Below are 27,491 nucleotides of genomic sequence, written 5' to 3'. Positions count from 1 at the left end.
TGAAATTTTATCAGTGGGGCCACAAAATATGAAATAAGAAAAGCCAAGCCCATATACTCTGGTTGAAAGAGGTGAGAAGAGGCATGTCTCAGGGGAGCTCTCTTCCTCTCCTCTTCCATGTCGCTCACTCCCAACCTTCCAGTGGCCCCAAGCACAAGGGCTTCTGGAGCATCACTTGAAATCACTGCCCCAGACAGTCATTGAACTTGCTCCTTAATCTGCCTAAGCAAAAACGTGAGGGAAAATACAAAGAAAATGGAATAAGAAATGCTTAGGAAAGAAAACTGATGTTCTCAGGGTCCTTGCCCACTCCCACTTCCTATATCCAGATGTCCTGGAACTCTTTAAAACTAGACTGATTTTGAACATTCTATTCAGTTGTTGCCATAATCAGTCACACAACCGTGTGTCATAATTTGTGCTTCAATAAGGTACAGGGTTTTTTTTAGTGACATTCCTCATGAAACTGTGCTAACACAGATACTTATGAATTATTTCTGATGGTAAAAAAAATTGTTCCTTTAAGGAATTGTATTGGATCCTAACAAAGATAAAGTATTGGTGAAAAGAGATGAGTAGAATTTACTGTAATCGAATTTTAGAATGGTACAAACCTCCCAAAAGGTCAGAGGATGGAAAATTAATGGAAGCCTGATTTTATGTAAGAATAAATAGACACGAACTCAAAATGAAGGCATAAACTGATGGAACTCTGTGCACAAGCCTGAGTCATTTGTTCACAGCCACTGTTGCGATTATGATAGTAACATGAACATTCCTAGCATATTTTAGACAAAGTAATGGAGATTATTTGCAGCCTGATATAAAGAATATGGACATTAAGATCAAAGAATTCAAGGCTTTAGGGCTGACAGTCTTACCTCTGTAGCAGTGCTCTGATTAGCTCCATTTTCCAGCAAATATTTTACAACATCAATGTGATTCTCTTGGGCAGCCATGTATAAAGGAGTAAAGCCATTCTGAAGACAAGCAATAAAAAAAGACATCTTCAATCATTTGTATAAGAGAGAACACTAGGAAGCAAACCTTTGACATAGTGAAACTATATAAAATACTTTCATACTGAATAAATTATACACATATTTACCATCATAAAGCTAGACAAAACGGCAGTGAACCAAGCCCCATACACAATTCCTAAAGCAATGAGGAAAAAGAGCTAAGGAAGATAGTTTCCCTCATTTCCTGTCTTCATTTCAGTACCAGAGAGTCACATTTCTCATCAGCTAACACTGTGTTAAAGATATCTTAGTGGCCAGGCTCAGTGGCTCATGCTGGTAATCCCAGAACTTTGGGAGGCCGAGGCGGGTGGATCACAAGGTCAGGAGTTCGAGACCTGCCTGGACAATGGTGAAACCCCATCTCTACTAAAAATACAAAAATTAGCCGGGCGTGATGGCACATGCCTGTAATCCCAGCTACTTGGTAGGCTGAGGCAGGAAAATCACTTGAACTTGGGAAACAGAGGTTGCAGTGAGCCGAGATCAGGTCATTGCACTCCAGCCTGGGTGACAGAATGAGACTGTCTCAAAAAAAAAAAAAAAAAAAAAAACTTAGTGTCTTTAGCATATTTGGTATCTCAGTATCTGTATAAGTTCATAACATATGGAATTATCGTTATATATAGCATCTTTATAAAATAACATCTATATAACATCTTCTGTATTTATCATTCATAAACTATTTAAACAGACCATGGTTATCTTGAATATACAGAGTTTAGTTAGCACCTTTAGTGAAGTAATTTACTACTCATAGCAGAATAGGCTAGGAGAGACTACAAATTTGATTGAAAATGTAAAAGTCGTGGCTGGGTGTGGTGGCTCACGCCTGTAATCCCAGCACTTTCGGAGGTCGAGGTGGGTGGATCACAAGGTCAAGAGTTCGAGACCAGCCTGGCCAATATGGTGAAACCCCATCTCTACTAAAAATACAAAAAAAATTAGCTGGGCATGGTGGCACATGCCTGTAATCCCAGCTACTCAGGAGGCTGAGGCAGGAGAATTGCTTGAATCTGGGAGGCGGAGATTGCAGTGAGCCGAGATCGCGCCACTGCACTCCAGCCTGGGTGACAGAGACCCCGTCTCAAAAAAAAAGAAAATGTAAAAGTCTGTATTTCAGTGTTGTGATTGAGGCAGCATGGTTTATATGGAACATCTTTATATTGTTTTTTAAAGCCATTTTGAAATTCTATCATTCATTCTCACATTCACTTACACAGTTATTTACTAAAATACAGCCACTGGTGGCTAGGCTATCGCTGAGCTACAGTGATACATAAGACAGACACATGCACCCTAATGGAGCACACACTATGATGATATTATAACATTATTATAGGCATAGATTTTAAAAATCACTGAAATTGTATAACATGAGTTCAAAATTAAATTTGAATGGGCAAATTTTCTTTTCATCAGAGCCTTAGGAATATGTAATGTCTCATTAAGGAAAAAACCTACAAAACCTTCTTGTGAAATAATTCATAAGCTCTCAAAACCATGTCAGACCTTAAACATAGATGATTCCTTAAACTTTCCATGCATTAATGAGAATAAGTAAAAACACAGATCAGCGTTCAGAGATTTTTAAAAACTTAAAAGAGGAGAAAACTTTTTTTTTTTTCGAGATGGAGTCTCGCTCTGTCACCCAGGCTGGAGTGCAGTGGTGCAATCTTGGCTCACTGCAACCTCCGCCTCCCAGGTTCAAGCGATTCTCCTGCCTCAGCCTCCTGAGTAGCTGGGACTACAGGGAGAAAACATTTTTTAAAGATACTTTTTTGGAAATAAAAATTCTTCTGTATACATTGTATAAGTGTGGAAACATTACCTAAAATGGCCAACATCCAGCAAAATATAAAGACAGAGTATACAAGTAGACCAAGTAGAGTGATTTTAAATTAGATTATAGAAGAAAATCTTCAGGCTTCAAATGTTGGAGGAAAATTTAGAACTAAAAAAGAAATATAAGAGGAATGAATTAACAATGTTGTAGGATTCACGAATAACTTGCTAGCTGGATAGCATATTTTTTTAAAAAACACAGCAAGCAGGTGAAATCTTATGTATTTTAAGAACACTGAAGAGGTGGCGGAAGGATAGAATTAGAGATTCAAAGGAAGGGAAAGCCAGTGAGGATGGTTAAAAACAATGAGTGGGTGTGGAATGGGGCTCTTTCATGACAAGCAAAAGGCAGGGATGAAAATAAGAGAAAAAGAACTTTTAATAGAGTAAAACAATTTGCTAACATGCTTTCCTCTAACAGTCTTGTAGATAGATCAAGAGAAAGGGAATCAGGCAGAGGTCGCCAGATCATCAGGAGAAAGGAGATGTACCATGCTGAGGTCCCTGCCTGAGAAAGGACCCTGCCCTGGGTCCTGAGCTTTAGAGGGACCTCCTCTGGCTGGGCAGGGCAAAGAATCCTGAGGGCCAAGAGGACATGCTCACCATGACCCCACAGCTCCTCCATTACCAGAATCCCTGCCTACGTGTTCCCAAGTGTGGCTCCAGTGCTCACTCACACTTCTTCCTTGGGTTCATCCTCTCAAGTGTCCATTGGTATGCGCACCCTTTGGGAGGCAGAATGATGGCCCCCACATATGTCCACATCCTAATCTCTGGAACCTGTAAATGCTACCTAATTTGGCAAAAGGAACTCTGTAGATGTGAAGTTAAAAAGTTTGAGATAAGGAGGTTATTCTGGATTATCCAAACAGGCTCTATGTAATCACTGGGGTCTTGACAAGAGCAAGACAGAAGGCAAAGAGGAGAGAAGATGCTACGCTGCTGGCTTTGGAGATGGCGGACGGGGCCATGATCCAAGAATGCAGCGTTAGAAGCTGAAAAAGGCAAGGAAAGGGATTCTCACCTAGAGACTCCAGAAGGAAACAGCAATGCCAACATCTTGGTTTTAGTTCTGTAAGACTAATTTCCAATACTAAAAAAGAATAAATCTGTGTTGTTTCAAGCCACTGGTGTTGTAGTAATTTGTTACAGTAGCAACAGGTATATAATACACACCTTTCAAGTTGTTTGCTAGGGAAGGTAAAAGTGGGAGATGAACAAAGCTTGAATATGTGCAGGTTGGTGTGTCCACACCCTTACATGTGATGCCCCTGTCACGCAGATGGAGTCAGGGATAGGAGTAGAAAAGGGACTGTGTGGTAGGCCCCTGGGATTGGCATTGCCCTCATCACAGTCCTATGTGCAACTCCAAGCATTCCAGGATGTCTAATTTTGGACCTGTCATGATTTACCTGTCAAAGTAGGAGACACTTAACCATTTTTTAGCTTGATATGTAGTTTTTAATTTTAAAAAAATATATTGCAAGCAGGTCTCTTTTGCATTCCTTGTCCTGGGACCTACAAAGAGATGAGCTAAAGTGGAAAAAAGGAGGGGAATATCAAGGTTTATAAAAAATATCAAGGGAGACTACTGGGCATCTACCCAGAGGAAAAGAAGTCATTATACAAAAAAGATACTTGCACATACATGTTTATAGCAGCACAATTCACAGTTGCAAAAATATGGAACCACCCCAAATGCCCATCGATCAATGAGTGGTTAAAGAAATTGTGGTATGTGTATATACCATGTACTAATACCCAGCCATAAAAAGGAACAAAATAATGGCATTCACAGCAACCTAGATGGAATTGGAGACCATTATTCTAAGTGAAGAAACTCAGGAATGGAAAACTAAACATCGTATGTTCTCACTCTTAGGGAGAGCTAAGCTATGAGGATGCAAAGGCATAAGAATGATACAATGGACTTTGGGGACTTGGGGGAAAAGGATGGGAGGGAGCTGAGTGATAAAGACTACAAATTGGGCACAGTGTATACTGCCCGGGTGATGGGTGCACCAAAATCTTAGAAATCACCACCAAAGAACTTATTCATGTAACTAAACACCACCTGTTCCCTTAAAACCTATAGAAATAAAAAGTTAAAGCAAAACAAAAAAATCAAGGAAGAAAGTATCAAGTATATGGGGAGAAGAGTAATGATGGACAAACATTCAAGATCTTGGTTAGAGCATTTCACAAACATCACATGTGTGCCTTGCACCATGACCTTGGTGTGCTACAGCTTCCAGCAGAATAGGGGAGCAAATGTGAAGAATGATAAAAATGAAAGTGACTTATTGAGCTTCTGTTATATCCACTGTAAAAAAATGCTTTGAATGTATCTCCTCAAATTATAGTGCCCTGGTTTGTCTGGGACAGCTCAAGTTTATCATAGTATCCTGAAGTAATCATTAATAGTGCCTCAGTTTGGATGATAAATGACCTAATACTGTATCTAATACTTAGAATAGTGCTGCAACATTTGTACTATTGTCCTCATTCAAACTGAGGCAGCTGAGGCTCAAATACCTACGTAATTAAGCCAAAGTCTTGCAGCTAATAAGTGATCTGGGAGTGACAGGCAGGTTGCAGTTACCGAATAGTCTCTTCCCTGTAATGGTATTAGGACCCCATCCTGTGAATGAATTTTCCTCAGCCTGGCTGCGTGATAGAATCTCCTGTAAAAGCTTTTAAGAGTGCCTAGGTACCACTCTACCACCTCATCCCTACTGAATTGGAGTCTCCATGTGCAAAGCCCAAAAATGAGCATTTTTTTTAAAAGCACATTTTTTAAATTGCCTTGAAAAGTTTGTTGTAGGTGATGCAGAAAAGTTGAATGTATTTTGGTAGGAAGTACCATAATCACATTTGCATTTTAGAAAGTTCATTCTGGTGAAAACAGATGCCTTGGCTTGGGGTGCTAGGAGACAAGAATGGAAGTAGGTTGTCAATCAGCTCCTGCAGTACCCTTTGCAATAGTGTACATAAAAGATGAAGGAAGCTTTGGTTGGGAGATCGGAGGGTTGTTTATTGTTACAAAACATGTGAAGTAAGGCAATAAAGATTTACTACAGGTCCTTAGAATGTGGAAATTATTCTCTCTTAACTTACTGGTATTTAACAACAAAAAATAGCCCACTGGAGAATGTGAAACATGCCTCTGGGTAATTAGGACAAGGCATGGCAGCACTTTAACACCACTGTAAACTTTATAGGAAAGCATTTATCATCACATATTAATAGCTTAAGAACACAACTGTATTGGCTTCTGTGTATATGCATCCAGGTGCCTTCCAACACCTTATGTCTCTGTGTGTTTCTAAAAAGTCTCTGGTTGCATGTAGGTATGAAAATAGATGCATTTTCTCCTTTTTGGTATAAAAAAGTCAAAGATATCCACAGCCCAGGCTGATACTGGGTGGGTGAAATAAGTACAGCATTACCAGTTGTTACAGTAGTTCTGGTGTGACCAACAGGTGCCCCTAGCAACTGGTTATTAAATATTTTGAACATTACTCCTGTTCATAGAAAACTATGAATTATTTGTTATTCATTATATTTACTCAACAAAAATATGTTTGGTGACTTTTCACTGCTAGGCATTATGTTCAGCTTTAATGATTCAGAGACAAAATTCAAGTTTCCTGTTTTGAGAATTCACAGCCCAGAGACTGAGATGGACAAGTTAGCAAAATTCTGTATTACAGTTTAGTGAACACCTATATAATTAGTTTTTTTAAATTATGTGTTGGATATAAAGAGAACACAGATGAAAGACCCATAATTCAACTAGATAAGGAAATGATATCTGAAGGAAGTTACTGGGAGTAACAGCTGGAAGACACTGAAGACAAAGAAGCAGGAAAGGTATTTGAAAGAGAAGGAACACCTTGCAATGAGACAACACAAGACATACGGAAACTTATAATTAATGCATTGTTACTGGGGAGAAGCAGCTTAGATAGGCAGGGATCAGTCCCTGTCTGCCTTGCTGAGGAATCTGAATTTTATTCTGAAAGCCTTGCAAGGAATTGGTTTTTGTACAGGGGTTTGACACAGACACATTTGCTTTTTAAAGATATTACTTGGCGAGGAATGGGGAGGATACATTGGAAAATGGAGGCCAGACTATAGTCCAGAAGAGTGGAAAGCAGGTTTTTGTTAAATCCCAAGAAGTGAGAATTACAAGTATTAATACGATCTTAGTATTTTAAAATATAATTTACTCTTCATTTATTTATACTCTGCTTCATGATTAGGAAGACAAGCAGTGCATTCAGTCTGTATTATTTATCAGTCATTGATAATAGTTCTCAGGTTTATTAAACAGCTATAATGCTTTTCTCCAAATATAGAAATCACACTGTATTTTAGGGAATTCAAACACTTATTACAAAAATATCTTCCTATTTACATTAGTAATATGACTATAAACCAGTAATCAGGTTTTAGCCAGCGGTGAAAATTCCTTTTGGTAATTGGATTGTCTTGACAAATTGAATGTGCAAAAGCTAATATTTATATTTTTACATATCAGATGTAGATTGAATGAAGCTTTTGGAAAATCTTTAAAGCAAGTAAATTTATTGATATTTGTAAGTCATTTCAAAGAAATTATACAGAGAAAAATACTGTTGATATACAAGGTAATGAATGGTTTAACACCAATGTTTTGAACAAGAACTTCAACTCTAAGCATTGTCATTATTATTAATTTTAAAGAATCTTAACTTTTCAGCCTTAATTTTCCTGGCACGCATAACTTTATTCTTCCCTTACACTTGGTTGGCTTAAAAAGAGTGATCATATAAAATTACTTTTATCTTAATATAAGAGTAAATGTTACTTCATTTTCAACAGTCTTTATAGCATTAGATTTGTTCTAAAAATTATTCCTAGGCACTAGGGGGTCCTGCTTTCAAGAGTAAAAAAAATGACAATTCACAGAATACATCTACATAGAATCATTTAAGGCTCCAGACATACTATAATTTCCAAAAGAGAAACATGAATAAAATGCTGTTGGAATACTAAAGACTGAGCAATTAATTCCGTGAAGAAGGTATATTATGGCCCATGCACACAGATCAGAGAGAACATTAGGAGGTCTAAATGAAATCAGGATGGCAGATACAGAGAAAGGGGAAAGTTCTTTATTGTTCTTTTCTCTTCTTGCTCCATTGTCTCTCAAAAGATGTGGTGTTTGTAGGGGAAGTATGAGTGTCTTTGCTGCAGACACATATTTCACTTGGGGGATTTTGTCCTCTAAACCTGAGTCTAATGAATAGTGAAAGAACAGTAAGAGAAATTACTAGCATGGGTAAAAGCCAATGCAAGAATGCATCTTCAAAAGAATTCTTACAGGCCTTAAAACTAAAAAAAAAAAAAACTTCAAAGATCTCTTAGCCATAACTTAATATAGAAAACTACAATTCATTACATTACCACTCAGCTAAAGATAGACCTTAGGTAATTTCATAGATTATGCATAAGCTAAATCACATTCTCTAAAATATATCACAAGAGTAGAAACTGATTATGGAAATTTCAAATGATTACATAAAATATCTGTGTAAACTACTCATTTTATTTGTTCTTACTTTCAATCTTACATTGCTAAGCTTATTAAATATATTTCAATGATTAAAAGAAACTGCCATATTTTCCTAGATGAAAATGTTGCAGCTGAAACAGATGTCACCATTTTACAGAGGAATTTTTTTGTTTGTTTGTTTAAATTTTTGCCCATTTTATTTTTTTATTATTATTTTTTTAATTTTATTATTATTATACTTTAAGTTTTAGGGTACATGTGCACCACGTGCAGGTTTGTTACATATGTATACATGTGCCATGTTGGTGTGCTGCACCCATTAACTTGTCATTTAGCATTAGGTATAGTTGAGGAATTTTTAACCCAGAGATTGAGAAACCACCAAGTAGACTGGCCAGTTACAGAGGTTAAGGAGAGAATAGGAGGTGAGCAGATACAGCAAGTGCAGAGATGTTGGAAACTCTTACCATGTCTTCTTCATCTTTCAGGCCTCGACATAAGTGTTACTCTCTCTGAGAGGCTTTATTTAGTGCCCATAAAAATGCTTAGCACATAGTAGGTGTTCAGTAAATATTTGTTACATAAATGAACAAAGTAAAACAGAATTCAAATTCCTTTTTATACCTGTGGTGGTTTTAACATACACCTGCAAATTTTTTGACACTCCTCACTTCAAAAAGTGGAGTCAAATTTCCCTCCTCTTGAATGGAGGACATCTGAGTAGTTTGCTTCTAATGCACTGATGATGGCAGAATTGATGGTGCATATTTCTGAGGCTAAGGTTTAAAAGTCAATGCCCTTCTGCCTTCTTGTCTCTTTCGGATCATCTTCTCTGAAGGAAATGAGTTGCTGTGTTATGCTGACACTGAGGCAGCCTATGGAAGGACTCACGGGGGAAGAAACTGACCTCTCTACCAACAATTAGCACCAACATGCCAAACACATGAAAGAATCAGCTTTGGATGGAATCCTCTAGCCGTAGAAAGGCCTTCAGGTGAATTCAGCTCTGGTTAACATCTTCACTACAACCTTATGAGAAACTCTGCACAACTAAGCCACCACTCCACAGTGACTGTGATGATAATATTTATTGCTGTTTTAAGCTAACAATATCCCCACTAAGTTTGGGGATAATTTGTTATGCAGCAATAGCCAACTAACATAAAGTCTAATACAGTCTTACACAATCTGGCCCTCACCTACCCTGCCAACCACATCTCTTACAACTTATATGCTTCCTTTCTGTTTGGAAAAGAAACTCATATCTTAGACATTTATTTTCAAATTTTGTAGTCATTTAGCTCTTCAAATGCTATCTTACCTGGAACCTCTAAAATCTACAGCTCTAAATCTTTACAATACCCTTAATTCCGTGTGTTATTTCCAGTTTTCTGAGAGTATTATATACTCTCTATATTTACTGGAAAACATACTGAATACGTTACGTAACCAAGTCCAACGGTAGGAAATAAGAATGGTTACAGAAAGATCTGGGTTCAAATTTTGTAAGTAGAATTCCTCTTTTGAAGAAGCATCCCATCTTTTGCAGGCAGGTCAACGTCAAGATTTAAGTTTCTTCACAGAGCAGAACTCTTCAGCAGCCTTAACCGCGACATGCTAGGAGGATCTTCACAGACTCCAGTTAGCACTGGTTGGGAAATACTACTCTAATTCCCATCCCAGATACTATGCATCTTCTTCTTCCTTGGAATTAGCATTATGAAAGATAAGTTGGAAAACATCCCCAAATTGTCACCAAGCTTTAAGGTCAGGATGATTCAAATTATTTCCCTAAATATATTGTGAATGCACAGCTGCAAAGGATGTAAAAAACCAGTGGGTACTAATTGTAGTCACAAAAATAAAGACTACTTTGTGTACTCTGGGGGAGCATTTAAGGGAAAAGGACAAAATATATGATTATATACTTGTTTAGTATTAATAGTTAAGAAGGCATCCTATTAATTAAAGTATCATATACATTTTCTCAGATAATCTGAAGTTGACAATTCTTAGCCAGGGTTAGGATATTATAAATTATTTTAACTACTTTCCTCTCTCCAAAGATGATTAAAAGATTAGTTCATAGTTAAACCATCCAATGACATTAAAATGACTAATGTCCTCCATCTTTCTGGGGAGGTTAAGTTTTATCAAGTGTTTACTATGTCATCCTGTTTTATATCCACAACTATGCTATTAGGCTCCTTTTACGAATGAGACTGTCGCTCACAGTTATCCACCCAAGGACACATCAAGTGGTGAGACCAAGATCTGAACCCTAAAGGGATCCAAACTCAGTACTCTTTTTACTCCCTCAGCTGCCCTTTTCAATAAGGATCAAATTGCCTGAGACTCAAAAAGGCTGAGGCAGGATAATTGCTGAAACCAAGGAAGCAGAGGTTGCGGTGAGCCGAGATTGCACCACTGCACTCCAGCCTGAATGAGAAAACAAGACCCTGTTGCAAAAAAAAAAAAATTGTTTCAGAGAACACCCGTACTTTTATCTAGTAATTGGACAATTAACTTTCTTTTACTTTCACCTAAGCCATTTACTAGGGATGAGCTGGAAAGCTCTGCCTTGTGACATTATGGAATTTCTATGACCTGCTTGATGAAGAATGTTCAAATGTTTTCTTAGACATAGGAATTCTTCCAGTTTTTATTTCCAGTGGGTAAGAAATTTGGGTGGTGTTAGTAAGAAGAGAGAAGTCTAAGAACTTTACATTTGTTATTTAATGCCAGCAGTCCATTGAAACAAATACTGTATCTTTACATGACTCAAGGAAATTAGCATTCACAGGGATTAAGAAGCATGCCTGAAGTTTCACATTACTTAAAACATGGAGCTGGGATTCGAACCCATGTTTAACTAATTCCAAAATTCATATTCTTTCAACTACACTATTCTGCCATGTGTTTTAACAGCAAATTCCACAGATGATATTATACCATGTCTGGTTATTGCCAGCAAACAGAAAGAAAATACTGTATTCTCTCTGGGTTTACCGTGATCCCTGCTTTCAGCTTCTCATGGATAAATTACCAAGAAAGCATTTGAACTATTTTGCATGTTTCCAGTTACTCATTCCAGTGCATCCTATACAGCAACCTGAATTAGTCTTCTTAAAATCTATTTTCAACAAACTACTTATCTACATTGTCATTTTACTGACTGTGACTGGAGATCAGTTTTCTTTTTTTTTTTTTTTGAGATGTAGTCTCACTCTGTCCCCCAGGCTGGAGTGCAGTGGCACGATCTCGGCTCACGGGAACCTACGCCTCCCAGGTTCAAGTGATTCTCCTGCCTCAGCCTCTTGATTAGCTGGGATTACAGGCCTGTGCCACCATGCCTGCTAATTTTTGTATTTTTAGTAGAGACAGGGTTTCACCATGTTGGCCAGGATGGTCTCAAACTCCTGACCTCAAGTGACCTGCCCACCTCAGCCTCCCAAAGTGCTGGTATTACAGATGTGAGCCACCGCGCCCAGCCCTGGAGATCAGTTTTCATAGACAATAACTGAACATCAAGACCTTTTATATCCTTGCCCCATTTTACTCAGTAAGTTATAATGAAAACAAACCTTTAATACATATTGTGATGTTGCTCCAGACCAACTTGTCTCACCACTATTTCTACGCTCACATGCTCAATTCTACCTCCTCACATTGTTGTTACTAATCTTCCCATCTGCAAAGTCTTCCTTTTCATTTTGTCTGTAGACCTTATCTACGAGTCTATGCCTGGCTCCAGTCCTCTGTGAGTTTTTCGTTAACAAAATCTAGGCTATTCCAAATCTTCCTTTCTAGTACATAGTCTGTTCCATATAATTTAGTACCAACAGTGTCTTCTGTTGCTTGTCTTTGTTTCTTATGTGTTCACCTTGACTTTGTGTGTAGCCTGTACACTTCTTGAAAGCAGCTTCTTCTCTTACATTTGATTGGAATCCTCCATAGAAATCAGCATTGTGCTGAGAACATAGTAAGTGTCCAATAAATAGCTGTTGATTGACTAAAAGTTTACTTTTAGCTTTATTTTCCTTAGTTCCTGACAATTATAGATGACTTAGATTTGTGCTTTTCTCCTTTATTGAACATTTGAATTTAATAGCTGAATTACCATCACCCCATTCTACAGAAAAGTTGAGATGGCTAGCAATGTTTTATTTACTCTCACATAACTCCAAAACATTTTTCTCTCTCTGTTTCACTTTGCAAAAATGAACAAAGACCTTGCTAAACCATTAAGCTATGATAGAATAATTCTGTTGTTTATGTCTTTGGATTTCTAAACAAAAAATAAGAAAGCAAATGAATATTTTAAAAATCATAGAGAAAGTAAACAAATTTAAAAAGAAAACAAATAAATTTTTTTAAAAAAAGAAAACATATGACTTTTTAAAAATGGAATATCCAAGCTATAGAAGTGGTATTTGTAGGTGCCTACCCAGGATCCTCCTTCTTTCTTGGAAGTATCCTGGTTTTTCATTAGAGTACCTATGTTTCCCCACATAATTCCAGTAAGGTTCACATAATTACAATAAAGCTGAACTTCTCTCCTTATCTTCTAGGCCCAGACAGGTTATCAAATGACTTAAGCCAATCAGCAGATTACATCCTCTTGGTAATGCTGGTTTAAGTTTGAGCAAGAGAATTAAGCTGGTTCAATCCACCAAACTTGAATTCTCTTTTGGAAAGCTAGGACAGACATGTTCCCTTCTTTTGACTCTGAACAAGAAAATGTGTGGTTCCGATCCTAGGACCACAAGGATAGCCAGATGAGGATAAACTGGCACTGCAGAAATCATAGCAAAGAGGAAAAACGATTCTGAGTCCTTGGTTATGAATGAGCCACCAGACGGGCAGGAGGCAATCTTAGAGCTCATTATACCCCTTTAAATGTTTTATTTATGAAAGCCAAGAAAACCCCCTTTTTGTTGTTTATCTAATGAGGAGCTGTTTTTCTTATTTGTGATTGAAGTTATCCTAGTTGGTATATCCTAGTTTGGTATATACCAAAATATAGTTTGTACCATTGCCATTAGTTTATAAGGGAGCATTTTCCAGGAAATCTGAAGAGTATCATAAAACACATCAAGAAATAATAGTAAGAAAAACATAATTTAACATTATTATGGTTAAAATATATTATTTAGTGACCCTGAGACACATCATCTACAGAGAAAATCTAAAATAGATTTTCAAGTATGAGGTTAAACTACAAAAAAGCAGGTGGATCATTTTCAGTAAGAAAGTAAATTTGCTCTTGCAAGGGATGAGATTTTAAAAATACTTTTTTCTGTGTGAAGGGAAAACACAAAATAAGATATACAGCAGCAGGCTTTTCTTTATTTTTTTTTATATATAATGCTTTTATTTAAGTTGTCAATAGAAATATTAAGTTTATTTTAGATTAAGTGCTGCTCACTATATCACATAAGATTTTATAATAATATATGCCTTTATTTTTATATGCATAATTAATTTAAATAATAAAAATTAAATTTTACAGTTGTTGTACCCAATTTGTTATAAAAGTAATGAAAATGTCTAAATGTCAGAGAAGAAATTTTAGTGTAAAGTTAATAAATATTTGAATATTGAAATTGGGTAGAAATTAATTCCCTGGTAGATTTCCATAAATAAACTTTTCTAGACTTTCAAATTGTCTAACAACATAGATTACTAGATTCAGATCTTCAGTATGTAGTATAATTTGCTCAGCATGTAGCCAGTGCTTTAAAATAGGTATATTGAGCAATTTAATACATGACCTAGTAATTTAGAAGCAAGAGAAAATGTGTTACCTCCAAAAGCAAAAATGCTGACTACTTTATATAGGCCTATGGCATCGAGAAAATTAAGTCAATAACAATTGCTATAGGGTGCTTTTATTTTCCCCCAACAGAGCAAAATCCATTAACCTGAAGTAATTATTTTGCATTAAGCTAAGTATTAACTTAATTGGTTATTGTTCTACCATTTTGAGGTTGATTCAATATAATAAGGATAAAAAATGACTTTCTAGATTAAACCACTCAGAATAAGCTATAACTCTTTTACTTCTCTCATGCATTATACCCCCCAAAATTATTTAAATGAATGACTACCAAACAGTTTTCTTATTTCTACTTAACTGTCTTTGAGAAAATAAAATGCTGCTCCAAGTTTTTAAAAACACATCTAACATCAAAACACTGTATGATCTGGTTAGACCAACTCATCTAAAGTCACATTTCCTATACTCCTGTCAGCTGCAGCTAGTAGCCTTGGCTTTGTTAATAAATATAGATGGTAGCAGTATAGCACTTTTTATCGCCTGAGATATACACCCAGGAAATCTAAATCTCCAATCAAACGAAGTTATTGCTTTCTTTATCAATGTCAGTCATTTTTTTTTTTGGTCATTTAATGATTACTGTTAAACTGACAGATAACTTTGCAGGGCAATTCAAAAATTAAAACATGCCATCTGACACAAATATACTGACACATTCCAAGGGGATTCCAACTTTTTAAAAATTTTCCAAAGTAAAAGGTTCATTTTTTTAATTCTAAAATAGTTGCTGTGTTTTCTCAACAGTCGTCAGAATTATAATGCTATTGTCACTCCATGTCTGGTATTAACAGTTTTGAAAATAATCAAAGTCTTGTTTCGTATCATATTACATGTATTATACCAATAAAGGTTAGAGCATTAGAACAAGACCTGGGGTTATAAATAGGTTTTATAATGTTTGAACAACAGAGCAATTTAAGCACAATGAAAGTCTTACTATAGAACTTGTCCATTACTAAGTGTGGGTTTTTATCTGTGCTGACTTACCCTTATCCAAGGTCTTTTAAAAGCTGCTAGGGAGTTAGAGCAGGCAGTGAGCCCAGACAGTGCTGAGATGGAGAAGAAAATTACACTACACAAAAGTGATATACTCAATATTTAGCAGCTGCTTAACAAATTCTAATTTACAACTTGCCAAAGATAAAACCTCAAAGAATGAACATCTTCAACGCATTGACTCAAAACCTCACGTAGACAACACATGGAACCATTCAGTTCCGTACTGAGACTTAGTGTCCCCATCCCCCAGGCCATGAACCGGTACTGAAACTGGGCCGCACAGCAGAAGGCGAGTGGGGTGGGTGGGGGAGGGAGGCGGTGAGTGAGCATCACCGCCTGAGCTCCACCTCCTGTCAGATCAGAGATGGCGTTAGATTCTCACAGGTGCACGAACCCTCTCATGAACTGCCTGTGAAAGGGATCTAGGTTGCGCACTCCTTATGAGAATCTTATGCCTGATGATTTGAGGCAGAACGGTTTCATCCTGAAACCATCTGCTGCTCATGGATAAAATGTCTTCAGCAAAATCGGTCCTTGGCAACCGCTGCTTTGGAGTATTTAGTTATAATTTATACCTCGAAATATATTTACATTCAAAAATTTAAGGCTACTTGAAATACTTTATATATGTATGGTTAAAATATATATCTACAGTCAAGATAAGGCTGTAAGTGCAACCCTGAATAAACTTTAGTTGTAGTCCTCTAGTGGTGGTAATCAGAACTCAGAATGAACGAGGTACAATAATTGAACACTTGGGCTTTTGGCAGCCACAGAAAAAAGGGAAATGTGATAGAGATGGGCGTTCTCATATTTTGAGAAAGGAGAACTTGCTTTTTTTTTTTTTTTTGGCCATCTAGAATGATGATTTCATACAAAGGACAAAGAACACACAGTTGACTGTCTAGTGTAACTGTGGCTGTTCCTTGGAAGAAGTCTCATATGTGTCGAGGGAAGAATCACTATTAAATGAAGGTAAGTTTTCATCAGAGCAATAAGCTCTGATTAGCATATGATGTGGCAAGGCTGATTCATGCAAATCGTGAAAATTGTAGTGTCATGTACCCTTACTGACACAGAGGCTGCCTCATTCCAACAAAGACGTTCTATAGCAAGCCTTTCCTTTAAAAAAAAAAAAAAAAGTGTTTGAACTGCCTTAAAAATCTGGATGGATAAAATTCTTGATCCCAAAGCACAAAAGCTACAAACTGGGCCCCAATAACTTTAAGGGAAGGTGTTGCTCCTCAAAGCTCTTACTTAAAAGGACCTAAGTATGCTCTGCCCACTCCTTATACGTCTGTTCAGAGCCAGATTTTAAACAAAAATATGTTCTGAGTGTTGTTCTTCCTGGATATATTGGCTTCAAAATGTACCCCCAAAAACTGAGGAGAATGATCTGTTAGATGTGTTTTCTGGAGCAAGACTGCACAAAACAATAATTATTGTGGCCTCTGAAATGATATTTATTATTGTGCTTTCAAAAGATGATGCCCTAACAGGCCTAATTGCCTTCATAAGGCATTTCACTGGCAATCAACAGGATTCTTACCTCCTTATCTTTGTTTTAGCTATGGCAAGTGAGTATTCACCAATTCTTCTAAGTACAGAATCAGGGTGTTTAGATGTATGCACCTTTAAAAGTCTAAAATTAGAATCAGATATGTCAATATATAGTGTGTCCCCTTCCTGGCGTTATAAACTGTGCTACGCATAGGCTTTGAGAAAGTGTTTATTGTCTGAGGTTGCTGAGAGTATTCTGTAGCTTGGCCTCAAACAGTTCTTGACTATAAAATCAGGAGGTAACAATAAACTGCCAAATAATTTATGAAGATTTATATTGTTTTAGTCATTTTCTCAGTCAATTGAAAGATGATGATAAATATTAGTGATTAAATAGTTATGCCAGAAATGCTTGCTCTAGTGTAAGGTGGAAGATTAAGAATCTGAAACTTGAAATACCACAAGAAAATGATGACAGAGTAGCCCGATTTAACAGTTGGGAAAAAAGGCTCTTTCTAAGTAGATAACCCTTTATTTTCAGCCTTCAAAATGTGCTTTTCATGTATAAGAAGAGACAAATAATGCCTTTCCTTATTAAGCTGTGTATAAATAAATTTGTTAAGTAAATACTGGAATTAAAAATATTAGTTATGATAAAATAATAGAAGAGAGAAAAATTGTAGATGAAGATAACACAAGAAAAAAAGTGGGGTTTTTTTTTGTTTTTGTTTTTTTAATTTAACTGTTTAACTACCAAAAGTTAAGAAAGCAAAGCAAAGACTGTATTGTTGCATCCTCAGAGCTAGAACAGTGCTTGGCATATGGTATATAGTTAATGAATATATTCATTTTTTTCTGGCTGTTTGTAGCAAATGCTTTTTCTAATTATTCACATTCATGCCCTGTGTTCCAAAACTATGTTATACCAAGGTAAAGTTAACATGCTGCTAATCACAAAAGATGAAACTTCTGTACAATCTTTTCTCCACTCCCCACTCTAGAAAATAGTAATCTCTCAGTCTCAATGGAGAATTAGCCATTTTGGGCAATATTGTTCTCAACTCCAATCAATTTGTTTCTTCAATAACTCAAGTAGATAATACAAGTATATCTAATAATTAGAAGAGTGGCTAACATTCATATTGCACTTATTATATGCACTATAAGTGTACTAATCCATATCAACCCTATGTAGTAAATACTATTATCCCTTCTTCACAGATGGAGAATGGAGTCACTGAGAAGTTAAGTAATAAGCCCAAGGTCACACAAATAGTGGATTAATGAAACATATTTCATTACCTTTCTTCTCCTATTCAGAAGTAGAGTGGGATTTGCCCTGCTCCTGCATTTACCTCACTTAGTAATGTCTTTATTTGGCTCTCCCATGTTGTTTTTTATTTTAATGTGAAGGTATTATTATATTATGTATGTTTCCTGCTATTCATGTCTTCCAGTTAATATGTTATTTAAACATAACATTTTTAAGGGGTATGCTTTAAAAGATTGCACCCAGTTATGTTCAGACAACATACAGGAGAGTCTCCTGTACAATAAAATAGTTAATGAATGTCTTTTGATGACATTGTTGGTTCACATGTGTTTTGATTCCTGCAAATCCACCATTCTAAAGGGCCATTTTTTGTAAGTGAAATGATGTGTACTTTCACAGTGATATGATTTCATGGCATTTCAAAATTATTACACAAAAATTTCCCAGTGATTTGAAAAGAATAAAAAATATAGTTGAAGTTAGTCATGCAAGCACACTCTGATGCCTTGACCTGTGCCTCACGAGTCTAATTTCAGATAGGATATTTAAAGTCCTAACGTGCCATGCTCATATATAAAAACTTACTGCTTAATACTCTTAGTAATAAATTTTTTACAGAATGATTCATGTCAACCTTTAGGCCAAAGAAAATCTTAGTCAAATGCCATGGCAAAACAACTCTGTGATTCATGGTATTGAATTTTATAAGCAACAGGCTCTTAATAATGAATATAATAAATATTTTATTAATTGATTTGTAGATTTTTCCAGATTGTTTATTTAAATAATCATAACTTCTGTATACAGCAGCATTTTGTCTTTTCTTTTTCCATTTATATTCATAGTTCCCTTTCTCTTTTCATTGCACTGGCTAGGGATTGATTGCAACGTCAAATAGTATCACAAACAGGAATCCTTTTCTTGTTACTGCCTTTAATGAGAATACCAATGTTTGCAGTGGTTTTTGGAATGTTTCCTCTGCAAAGAACCTGATATTCCTAGTTGGATACTTTTCAATAATTATTAAAATTTAATATATTGATCTATTTAATCTGGAATTAATTTTAAAATTTTAAAACTAGCCAACTAGGTATATCAGGCTGATTCCAGAGGGCATATTTGCAGATTAAAATTTAAATTAAACCAATGTAAATTATTTACATATATAAATGAATCACTTGAATATTAAAATATTGAATCAAATATTTATATTATAGGGGAACACTACACTGACCCATAAAAGTATGACCAATTAGCCCTTCTCAAGACTTATATTTGAGACAGCTGCCCACATAGTATTTGCCCAAATAGCAGGTGTTGCATGGAACTTTACATTTATAGAAACCTAGCCCATATAATCAAGAACATTAGATATCTTTTAAATAGCAACTTAAAGTTGGTTCTTCACATTTTTAAACTTGCGACTTTAGCCTCACTGATACTTTGTTCTAAGGTATATTATATTATAGACACTTCAAAAATCATTTTACTATTATGACACAAGCAAATGTAAACACAATACATTTTAGGTTTGTGATATTCCATTTAGAATTTTCCAGACTTAGAATTACCTTCTGAAAGTGATTTTCAAAAATAATATTTGGTTAAAACACATTTTGTTAGTTGGACTTCTATTTTCACCATCCAGACTATCTAAGATGAGAATCTTCATTCTTTTTCCCATTAGCCTGAAGCTTCAAGTGTCAGTAGGAGATCAATGTCTATACTGTAAGTGTTTTAACAATCAAATTACTTAAGGGTCTTTAGGCATCGTGTTTAGGTGAATGCAATTTTATATACTCAAATTGACAGCGTTCTAAGGAGGTTGTGAAACAAGCCAATCACACAAACTGACTTTGTTATGTTCTTCATTGTGCCAAGAAAAGGCAGCAGTGGGCATACAGAATGGCTGGTCTTGCATGGCTGCACTAGTGCTGAATTTGGTAACAATGACAGCTAACAGTCATTGAGCTCTTAGAATTGCCAGGCAGTGTTCTAAATGCCGAACGTGGATTAATCTCACAACAACTGTTTGCTGAAGGTACTGTTATTATGATCCCCCTATCACAGATGACAACTCTGAGACACATTTACATGAGTAGAAAGCAGAAGAGCTCACGAGTTACATGAGTAGAAAGCAGAAGAGCTGAAATTTGACCTCTGGGATTTGACCACCTAGCTTCAGAATTTGCGTTCTTATCCATTTCACTATGCTGCCTGCCTCAGGCAATGTCAAAAGAGATCGCTGGCCATTTTAAAGTCTTAAAAACTTCTTCTTCATAGCTTTAAGAGTAGAAATGAAGAGTAGAAATAACCAAAGGATTCCAATTATTACACATAGATAGGTATTAATAGCTATAGCTAACTGTATTGTACATGCATACAATCTTATATTTACCATGTTTAGTCAATTATTGGGCTTTGCATATCTTCCCAATTAAGAAAGGAAATAAACACTAAAGAATAATATCTGAAAAAAAGCTATTAGTAATTTCACCAAATATGAAAACTTCGAAAAAAAAAGATATAATACAGATTACAATTTTCATCTTTCAAGAATGATTTTGTAATTAATCAAAATTTGGGGTTTAAATCAAATCACTTTTGGTACCTAGGCAGTTACCTAAACTCTCAATTTCCTCTGTATAAAATGAAGAAAGCAATTTCTGACATCTATGCAAATTATGTATTAAGCTGTAATAAAATATTGTCAATAAATATTGTCATGCTTTTCAGAATTTTAGACATATATAACTGGAGAACTCCATTAAGGAGCAATAAAGATGTAATTGTTTATAAAGCATGATAATATAGTATAAAGAGAATTTAACTGTATAGAAAGGAACAAAAAAATACTTCTGAGAAAGGCCATTGTACTTGAAAGTTGGGAATGGAGAATTAGGTTTGTTCTCCATATACTTTTGCATTGTTTTGATTGCTTAAAATAGAATATATTCATGTTACTTGTGAAGTTAAGACAGACATGATAGATAGATAGATAGATAGATAGATAGATAGATAGATAGATAGATGATAGATAGATAGACAGATAGATAGATAGATAGATAGACAAATATTTAAAACATATGGAGTATTTAGCCAGGTATCAGAAGACACAAATTTGGAGGAGACACTTGACTCTGTGAATTTCAAATTCCTGTAATAAGTGTTATGGACACAATGTCTCTAATAGCCCCTTCCAGTTATACACTGAAGTGATTTATTTAAGAGTATAATATGTGAAGAATGTAAGAGGCTCACACCCCCCAAGTAAAGCAAAATATTTGCATTTATTTACAGAAAAGTTATCTTCAAAATAGTTAAAACACTGTCTACATTTTATTGCTTCCACAATTTTTGGTCAAAACACAACACACAATGCTAACCTAGAAGGTCGAGATCTTTCTAAAAAAAACTTCAGGAAATAGGAAGAACACCAAAACATCCATCTTAGACGATGTTGTCTGTGGAGACTTACTCCAAAATGCAAGCTGTTTGATTATTAATCAATGGCACATTACGCGAAAGAAGGAAAAGAGCTGCCACCTCTCAAGCCTTTGCACCTGGTCCAATTGTCAAATGTTAGTGAGTTATGAACAAGAATGATGCACAAATTATCATTAGCTCGATACATTGTGCTCACATTGAGGCAAGAATCCTTTTCTAGTCTGGCAGATTATAATTGTCTGTGAATAGAAGTTCCAAATCTCTGATCTGACTATCTTGATACAGTTGAATGTATAGAATTTGGTTCATTCTTCATCTCTCTTCTCCATCAGTTAAGTTACCAGGTTTCTATCAACAGTCCTTATAGATTTTGTTGAGCAACACTTATTTCCACTGCTCTCCTCTGCTTCTTTCTGATATTCTTTATTTGAGTGCAATATTCTTTATTCGAATGCAAATTTAGATTTGAATTATTTGAATGAAATTTAGGTTTCCTTGTCCTCTCATTCCTAAGAATCAATAAATCTAACAAATAGGAAGGGAAAGTAATTCAGGACCTAAAGAACCAACAAAAACTGATCTCGTGCTTCCCACAAAGGTAGTATAATATAGCCTTCCCATGCTCATGAAGCTAACAATGAAAATAATAAATATAACAACAGCAACCAAGGTAGAGTGCTCCTATATGCTAAGGATTGTGTTAAGCGTTTTACATAATTATTTCTTTCAACCCTCACAAAAACTCAGTTTTATGTACTGTAATTATTCCTTACCTGTTTCACAGATAAGAAAATTGAAGCACAGAAATGGGAGGTAACTTGTCCAAGGTCACAAGGCTAGTGAGTGATGGAAGCAGGATTTAAATCTAGTTTATCTGACTCTGGATTCTTGCTCCTAACCACTGCTAAACTGAAGACAGTTCAGGTTTAAATCAAATGCTGATATCACTGGACTTGATTAGCTCTCATTTTAATTCTTCCAAGCCTGCTACTTTTTACTCATTTTATACTAAGGACCCAAAGTCCTCTGGTCAATTATTATAACTTTTTCAGTTTTTTTGACATATGCCTCAAATTTTCTTCATCTTATTTTCTTCAATGTGAAAATTGTCCCTAAAACATAAACCCTCTTCTATCTCTTGCTGGTAAAGGAAACCAAAATATTTTATCCCCAAAATAGGAGACAGAGAAGGGACCCCCCTCTTAGGAACCTGCAGGCTCCCCAAGCATAGAAATAAAGGAAAATCTTGAGTTCCTTCAAGGGGAATTCCAGGCACATAGCTAACCCTGAGAAGTAAATAAGAAACTTGATGAGCAAGAAGGTAACAGCAGCCAAGGAAGCTAGAATAACGAGATGTTTGGTTCCCCTATAGGCACAAAAGCTAACATCTTAATATATGTCTCTGAGTTCTTTCTCAGAAACCCAGACCCCCAACAAATAGATCTGCTGGTACAGAAGCCCCCGGTAAGGGGGAATGGGGGACTGAACTCTGGCCAACATTCTTTGTTTTACATTTCCTCCTGAGGGGCCTGAAAAAAGTCACACTCATGAACGCAGACTAACATTCTTTTCTGCTGACCCTACATTTTTACACAAAGCTTCTCTTCCTTACCCAACTGCAAATCAGAAAATCTATGACCTGTAAGTCCCCCGCTTCAAGATACCCTGACCTTTTAGGCCAAAACCAATGTGGAACCTCCATGTTTTGATTTACAATTTTGTCTGTAACTTCTGCTTTCTGAAATTTACCCCTGCCTTTAAAAATCTTTACCTGCAAGCCATCAGGGAAGTCAGGATTTAAGCATGAGCTGCCTGATCCTCCTTGTTAGGCACCCTGCCAATAAACACCTTCCTTTCTCCTGCTGCAAACCTTGGTGTGGATATCTGGTATTACTATACAGGGCGAGTGGGCCTCAGTTTGGTTCAATAACAAATATTCCTCTTTGACATATTTTGAGATGGCCATTCAGAGGGCCTGCAAAAAGAAGTAGCCCTGCAAAGCTGTCCTGTGGGGAAGATTTGCATCTGTAGAGAATCTGCATTGATGCAGCCAGGCTTTCTCTGCAAGCCCTCCCTTGTCTGGATCTAGAAAAAGTGAACTGAGAGTCTGACACCTTCAAAGGTCTGAAAGAAACATTCACCATCTATTTTCTCCAAGGGCTACTACTACTGGTGAGGTTTCATCTATATAGCAAGACCTCCTTTGTTAGCTAGACCTCGTCTTCTCTCCCTCCCATAATTTGTTTTGCCATGCTCCAGGCCCCTATTCTTTCTGTATCCTCAAAATGGTATAAAGGTGACAATCATCTGGCCATTTCTTCGAGTTGTTATAGTTTTGTATGGCTCCCGTGTACGTTAATCCATTTGTATTCCTTTTCTCCTATTAATCTGCCTTTCTGTTAGTTGATTTTTAGCCAGCCTCAGAGGATAAAGGGGAAGTATGCCCTTTGCCTCTTCACTGTCTTCCCTGCTCCGGCAGTCTCATTCAAGTCCACTGCTTTAATAACCATTTACATCAAATGATGTAATAACCATTTATATTTCTTTTAGGGATGTATAACAAGCAGTTCAAATGCTATTCATGATCTCTTACTCTCCTCACCAAAACCAAAAACAAAACCAGAAACAAAGTGGCTCATGCCTATAATCCCAGCACTTTGGGAGGTGGAGGTGGAAGGACTCCTTGAACCCAGGAGTTCAAGACCAGTCTGGGCAAGATAGCAAGACCCTGTCTCTACAAAACATTTAAAAATTAGTTCAGCATGTTGGTGCATGTTTGTAGTCCTAGCTACTCAGGAAGCTGAGGTGGGAGTGTTGCTTGAGCCTGGGAGTTTGAGGCTGCAGTGAGCTATTATCATGCCACTGCACTCCAGCTTGGGTGACAGAGTGAGATTCCATCTCAAAAAAATAAAATAAAATAAACAGACAAATCTTCGTCTTTATCCACTGTTTTATATTATAGTGTTGCATTACCATCTATACTGTTAGGCAAGCGAGAGATCTATTGACACTATCGTCTCCCTCTGCTCCCATAGGCCATCATCATCAAGTGCTCTGAAACTGCTCCTTAATCAGTCTTATAACAGTCCCCTTTTCTCCATCATCCAGACCACTACTACTCCATTCCAAGCTAACATCACCTCTTATATGGAGTAGATTATGACAACGGTCTCCAAATGATTTTCTTTGCATTGCCCCTGACTCCCTTCAACTTGTTCTCCAAGCTGCACCACGGTCATGTTTTCAGAATCCAAAACAGAATCCTGAGCTTGTTCCACCCCCAAGCCAGTCTCATACTGGGCTTAGGATACAAGTCTTAGAACGAAAACCTTAATATGTCTCATAAAATCTTTCAGGATCTGACTTTCTTCCTCAGGCTTCATTTCATACACTGCATTTCCCCTGGATGTTTCAGCTTCCAGATAGCCCATTTCTTTTAGGCTTTTGCATGTATGATTGTATTTGCCCATAGCACACTTCATCCCCTGACCCCTGATGTGCACATTAACACTTTCTTTTATAAAAGAAGTTCAGTTACCACTTCCTAGGTCTTCTTCCCCATGCCCCCTGCCCACCTCATCATTGTAGCCTTAGAAAATGTTCGAGGGCACACACTGGATGCCCAAATACCTGCTGAGTGAGTGTGTGAATTATTACTTCCAATCAGTTTCTATTGGAAAGTTTTAATCTGTGTCATGTTTTTACTTCTTTTTTTTTTTGGCTTTGTGATCCTTGCCTCAAAGGATCACCATTTTGGTTCCTGATGGTTTCACCTAGCTTCTTAGTTGTTGTGGAATATACACATTAATGCTGTTAGATTTGAGGTAAGAGGCAGAATGCTACAGTACTATTTTAACCATTTACTACCAGAGTAACTTATCCTTCATTTTAACTCAGAAGGGGAGAAAAAGAAGTAACTCTTATGTAAAATTTGAAGTCTATTTCTATTAACAGAACTTGGATACCATTTACTTTTCTCCCTACAAGTCTTAACTGACTAAAAATTTAGTTCCTTTAAAATGCAATAACATTGGACTTGGATAGGCCTGTGTAGTGATAAATAAATGAGACATCTACCAAAGATTTTAGACGTGATGATGTCTTCTATTATTCATTCAAATTTCAGAATAAAATGACAAGCAGGATTCAGCCTTTCCATACCATCTGTCCCCAGATAAATGAGCATAAAATATAATTGTATTAATTTTATTTCAAAAGTTGAAAAATTACTTTATTATAAATGAAAATATTATTGTCTTTTAGGATGTGTGAGTGTGTGTGTGTGTGTGTGTGTGCATGTGCACGCTTTGTAGAGTAGTAATTTTAATGTTGGCATTTTACTGGAATAGAGAATAGTAATGTCTTTCTTGGCAATTTTTTTTGTTGAGATGGAGTCTCACTCTGTTGCCCAGGCTGGGGTGCAGTGCAGTGATCTCGGCTCACTGCAACCTCTGCCTCCCAGGTTCAAGTGATTCCTCTGCCTCAGCCTCCTGAGTAGCTGGGGTTACAAGCACCCACCACCAAGCCCAGCTAATTTTTGTATTTTTCGTACAGATGCAGTTTCACCATGTTGGTCAGGCTGGTCTTGAATTCCTGACCTCAAGTGATCCTCCCACCTCAGTCTCCCAAAGTGCTGGGATCACAGGCGTGAGCCACCGTGCCTAGCCTGGGCAAAACTTTAAAGACATCAATTCTCATCTTTTTCCCAAGCATATAGAGAGCTGGAAAAAGCGTATTTTCTTTAACTTGGAGTGCTGAGGAGCACAGATGCCCCTGCAAATTTGTAATCACCCAGTGGCCTGATTTTCAGAGTCAAAAACACAAGTGTCCTGACTTCTTTTTTATTCCTTGTCAAATGCAAGTACCTGCCTTCATCTGAATTTCAAAGGATTTGTATTACAGATAGTAATACTCCCAATGGAAAAAAAAACAAGACCCTTATTAAGAAATATATACCATGGAATACTATGCAGCCATAAAAAGGAATAAGATCATGTCCTTTGCAGGAACACGGACGGAGCTGGAAGCTATTATCCTCAGCAAACTAACACATGCATAGAAAACTAAACACCATATGTTCCCACTTATAAGTGAGAGCTGAATAATGAGAACGCCTGGACACAAGGAGGGAGACAACACACACTGGGGCCTGTCAGGGGGCAGGGGGAGAGAGAGCATCAGGAAAACTAGCTAATGCATTTTGGGCTTAATACCTAGGTGATGGGTTAATAGGTGCAGCAAACCACCATGGCACATGTTTACCTATGTAACAAACCTGCATGTTCTGCACATGTATCCTGGAACTTAAAATAAATTTAAATTACATTTTAAAAAAGAGAAAGAACCATATGCATACATTTTGGGGGAAAAACCCTGAAAATAAAACCTATTTAAAAAAATCTGTGACTATAGATCCCACTTTATACACTGTGTGTGTATGTGTGTGTGTGCATATGTGTGCATCTGTGTACGTGTGTGTCTCTGTGCATATGTCACAGAACAGAATGTTCCATTACGAGTTTTTGCTTTCAGAGCCAAGGATGGCTCTAAGACCATATGGAAGCAATTCAAGGTAATGGGCATGCTGGCCAACTGTGTGGGTTTCCCTCCTCTTCACAGTTCAATTCCATTATCTGTGACAATGGGTTAGGGCCAATGAAGAAAAAACTATTGGAAGTCACACCTGAAAAGACATTTATCATTGCATATAGTGGGTGCATGCACCCCCATAAATCTGGGGGTGTAACCAATGGTGATATAATCTTACAACTGGCATTAATAGTCGTGGTCTGTAGAAGTCCAAAAGCTAATAAAATAATCACCTAATCATGCTTGAGTTATAAGTAGGAAAGCCTTCTTTTGAAACAATATTTTCAGGATTGAAAGAACAGAGCATTAATCACAAAACAGGAAAAATAACCAATAAAAATGAAAATAAACTTTCAGTAAGATATGATATCAAAAATGCCAAGTGAGAACATCTTATTTGAACTCACTTGATATTAAAAT

At 36.6% G+C, this 27,491-nt stretch overlaps 1 protein-coding gene across 50 annotated transcripts in view; it reads right to left on the bottom strand.

Annotated features, from left to right (window-relative positions):
• Positions 1–27,491, bottom strand: part of ANK2 (ankyrin 2) — a 683,028-nt gene that overhangs the window by 149,318 nt on the left and 506,219 nt on the right. For all 50 annotated transcript variants that reach the window (XM_063663998.1, XM_063664003.1, XM_063664006.1 and 47 more), the window contains one exon: positions 882–980. In XM_063663998.1, the coding sequence (XP_063520068.1) occupies positions 882–980 (99 nt within the window). The remainder of the gene's footprint in view (positions 1–881; positions 981–27,491) is intronic.

Source organism: Pongo pygmaeus, chromosome 3 (genome assembly GCF_028885625.2).
Source record: "Pongo pygmaeus isolate AG05252 chromosome 3, NHGRI_mPonPyg2-v2.0_pri, whole genome shotgun sequence".
Taxonomy (NCBI): domain Eukaryota; kingdom Metazoa; phylum Chordata; class Mammalia; order Primates; family Hominidae; genus Pongo; species Pongo pygmaeus.
This window is presented reverse-complemented; position numbering and strand designations above follow the sequence as displayed.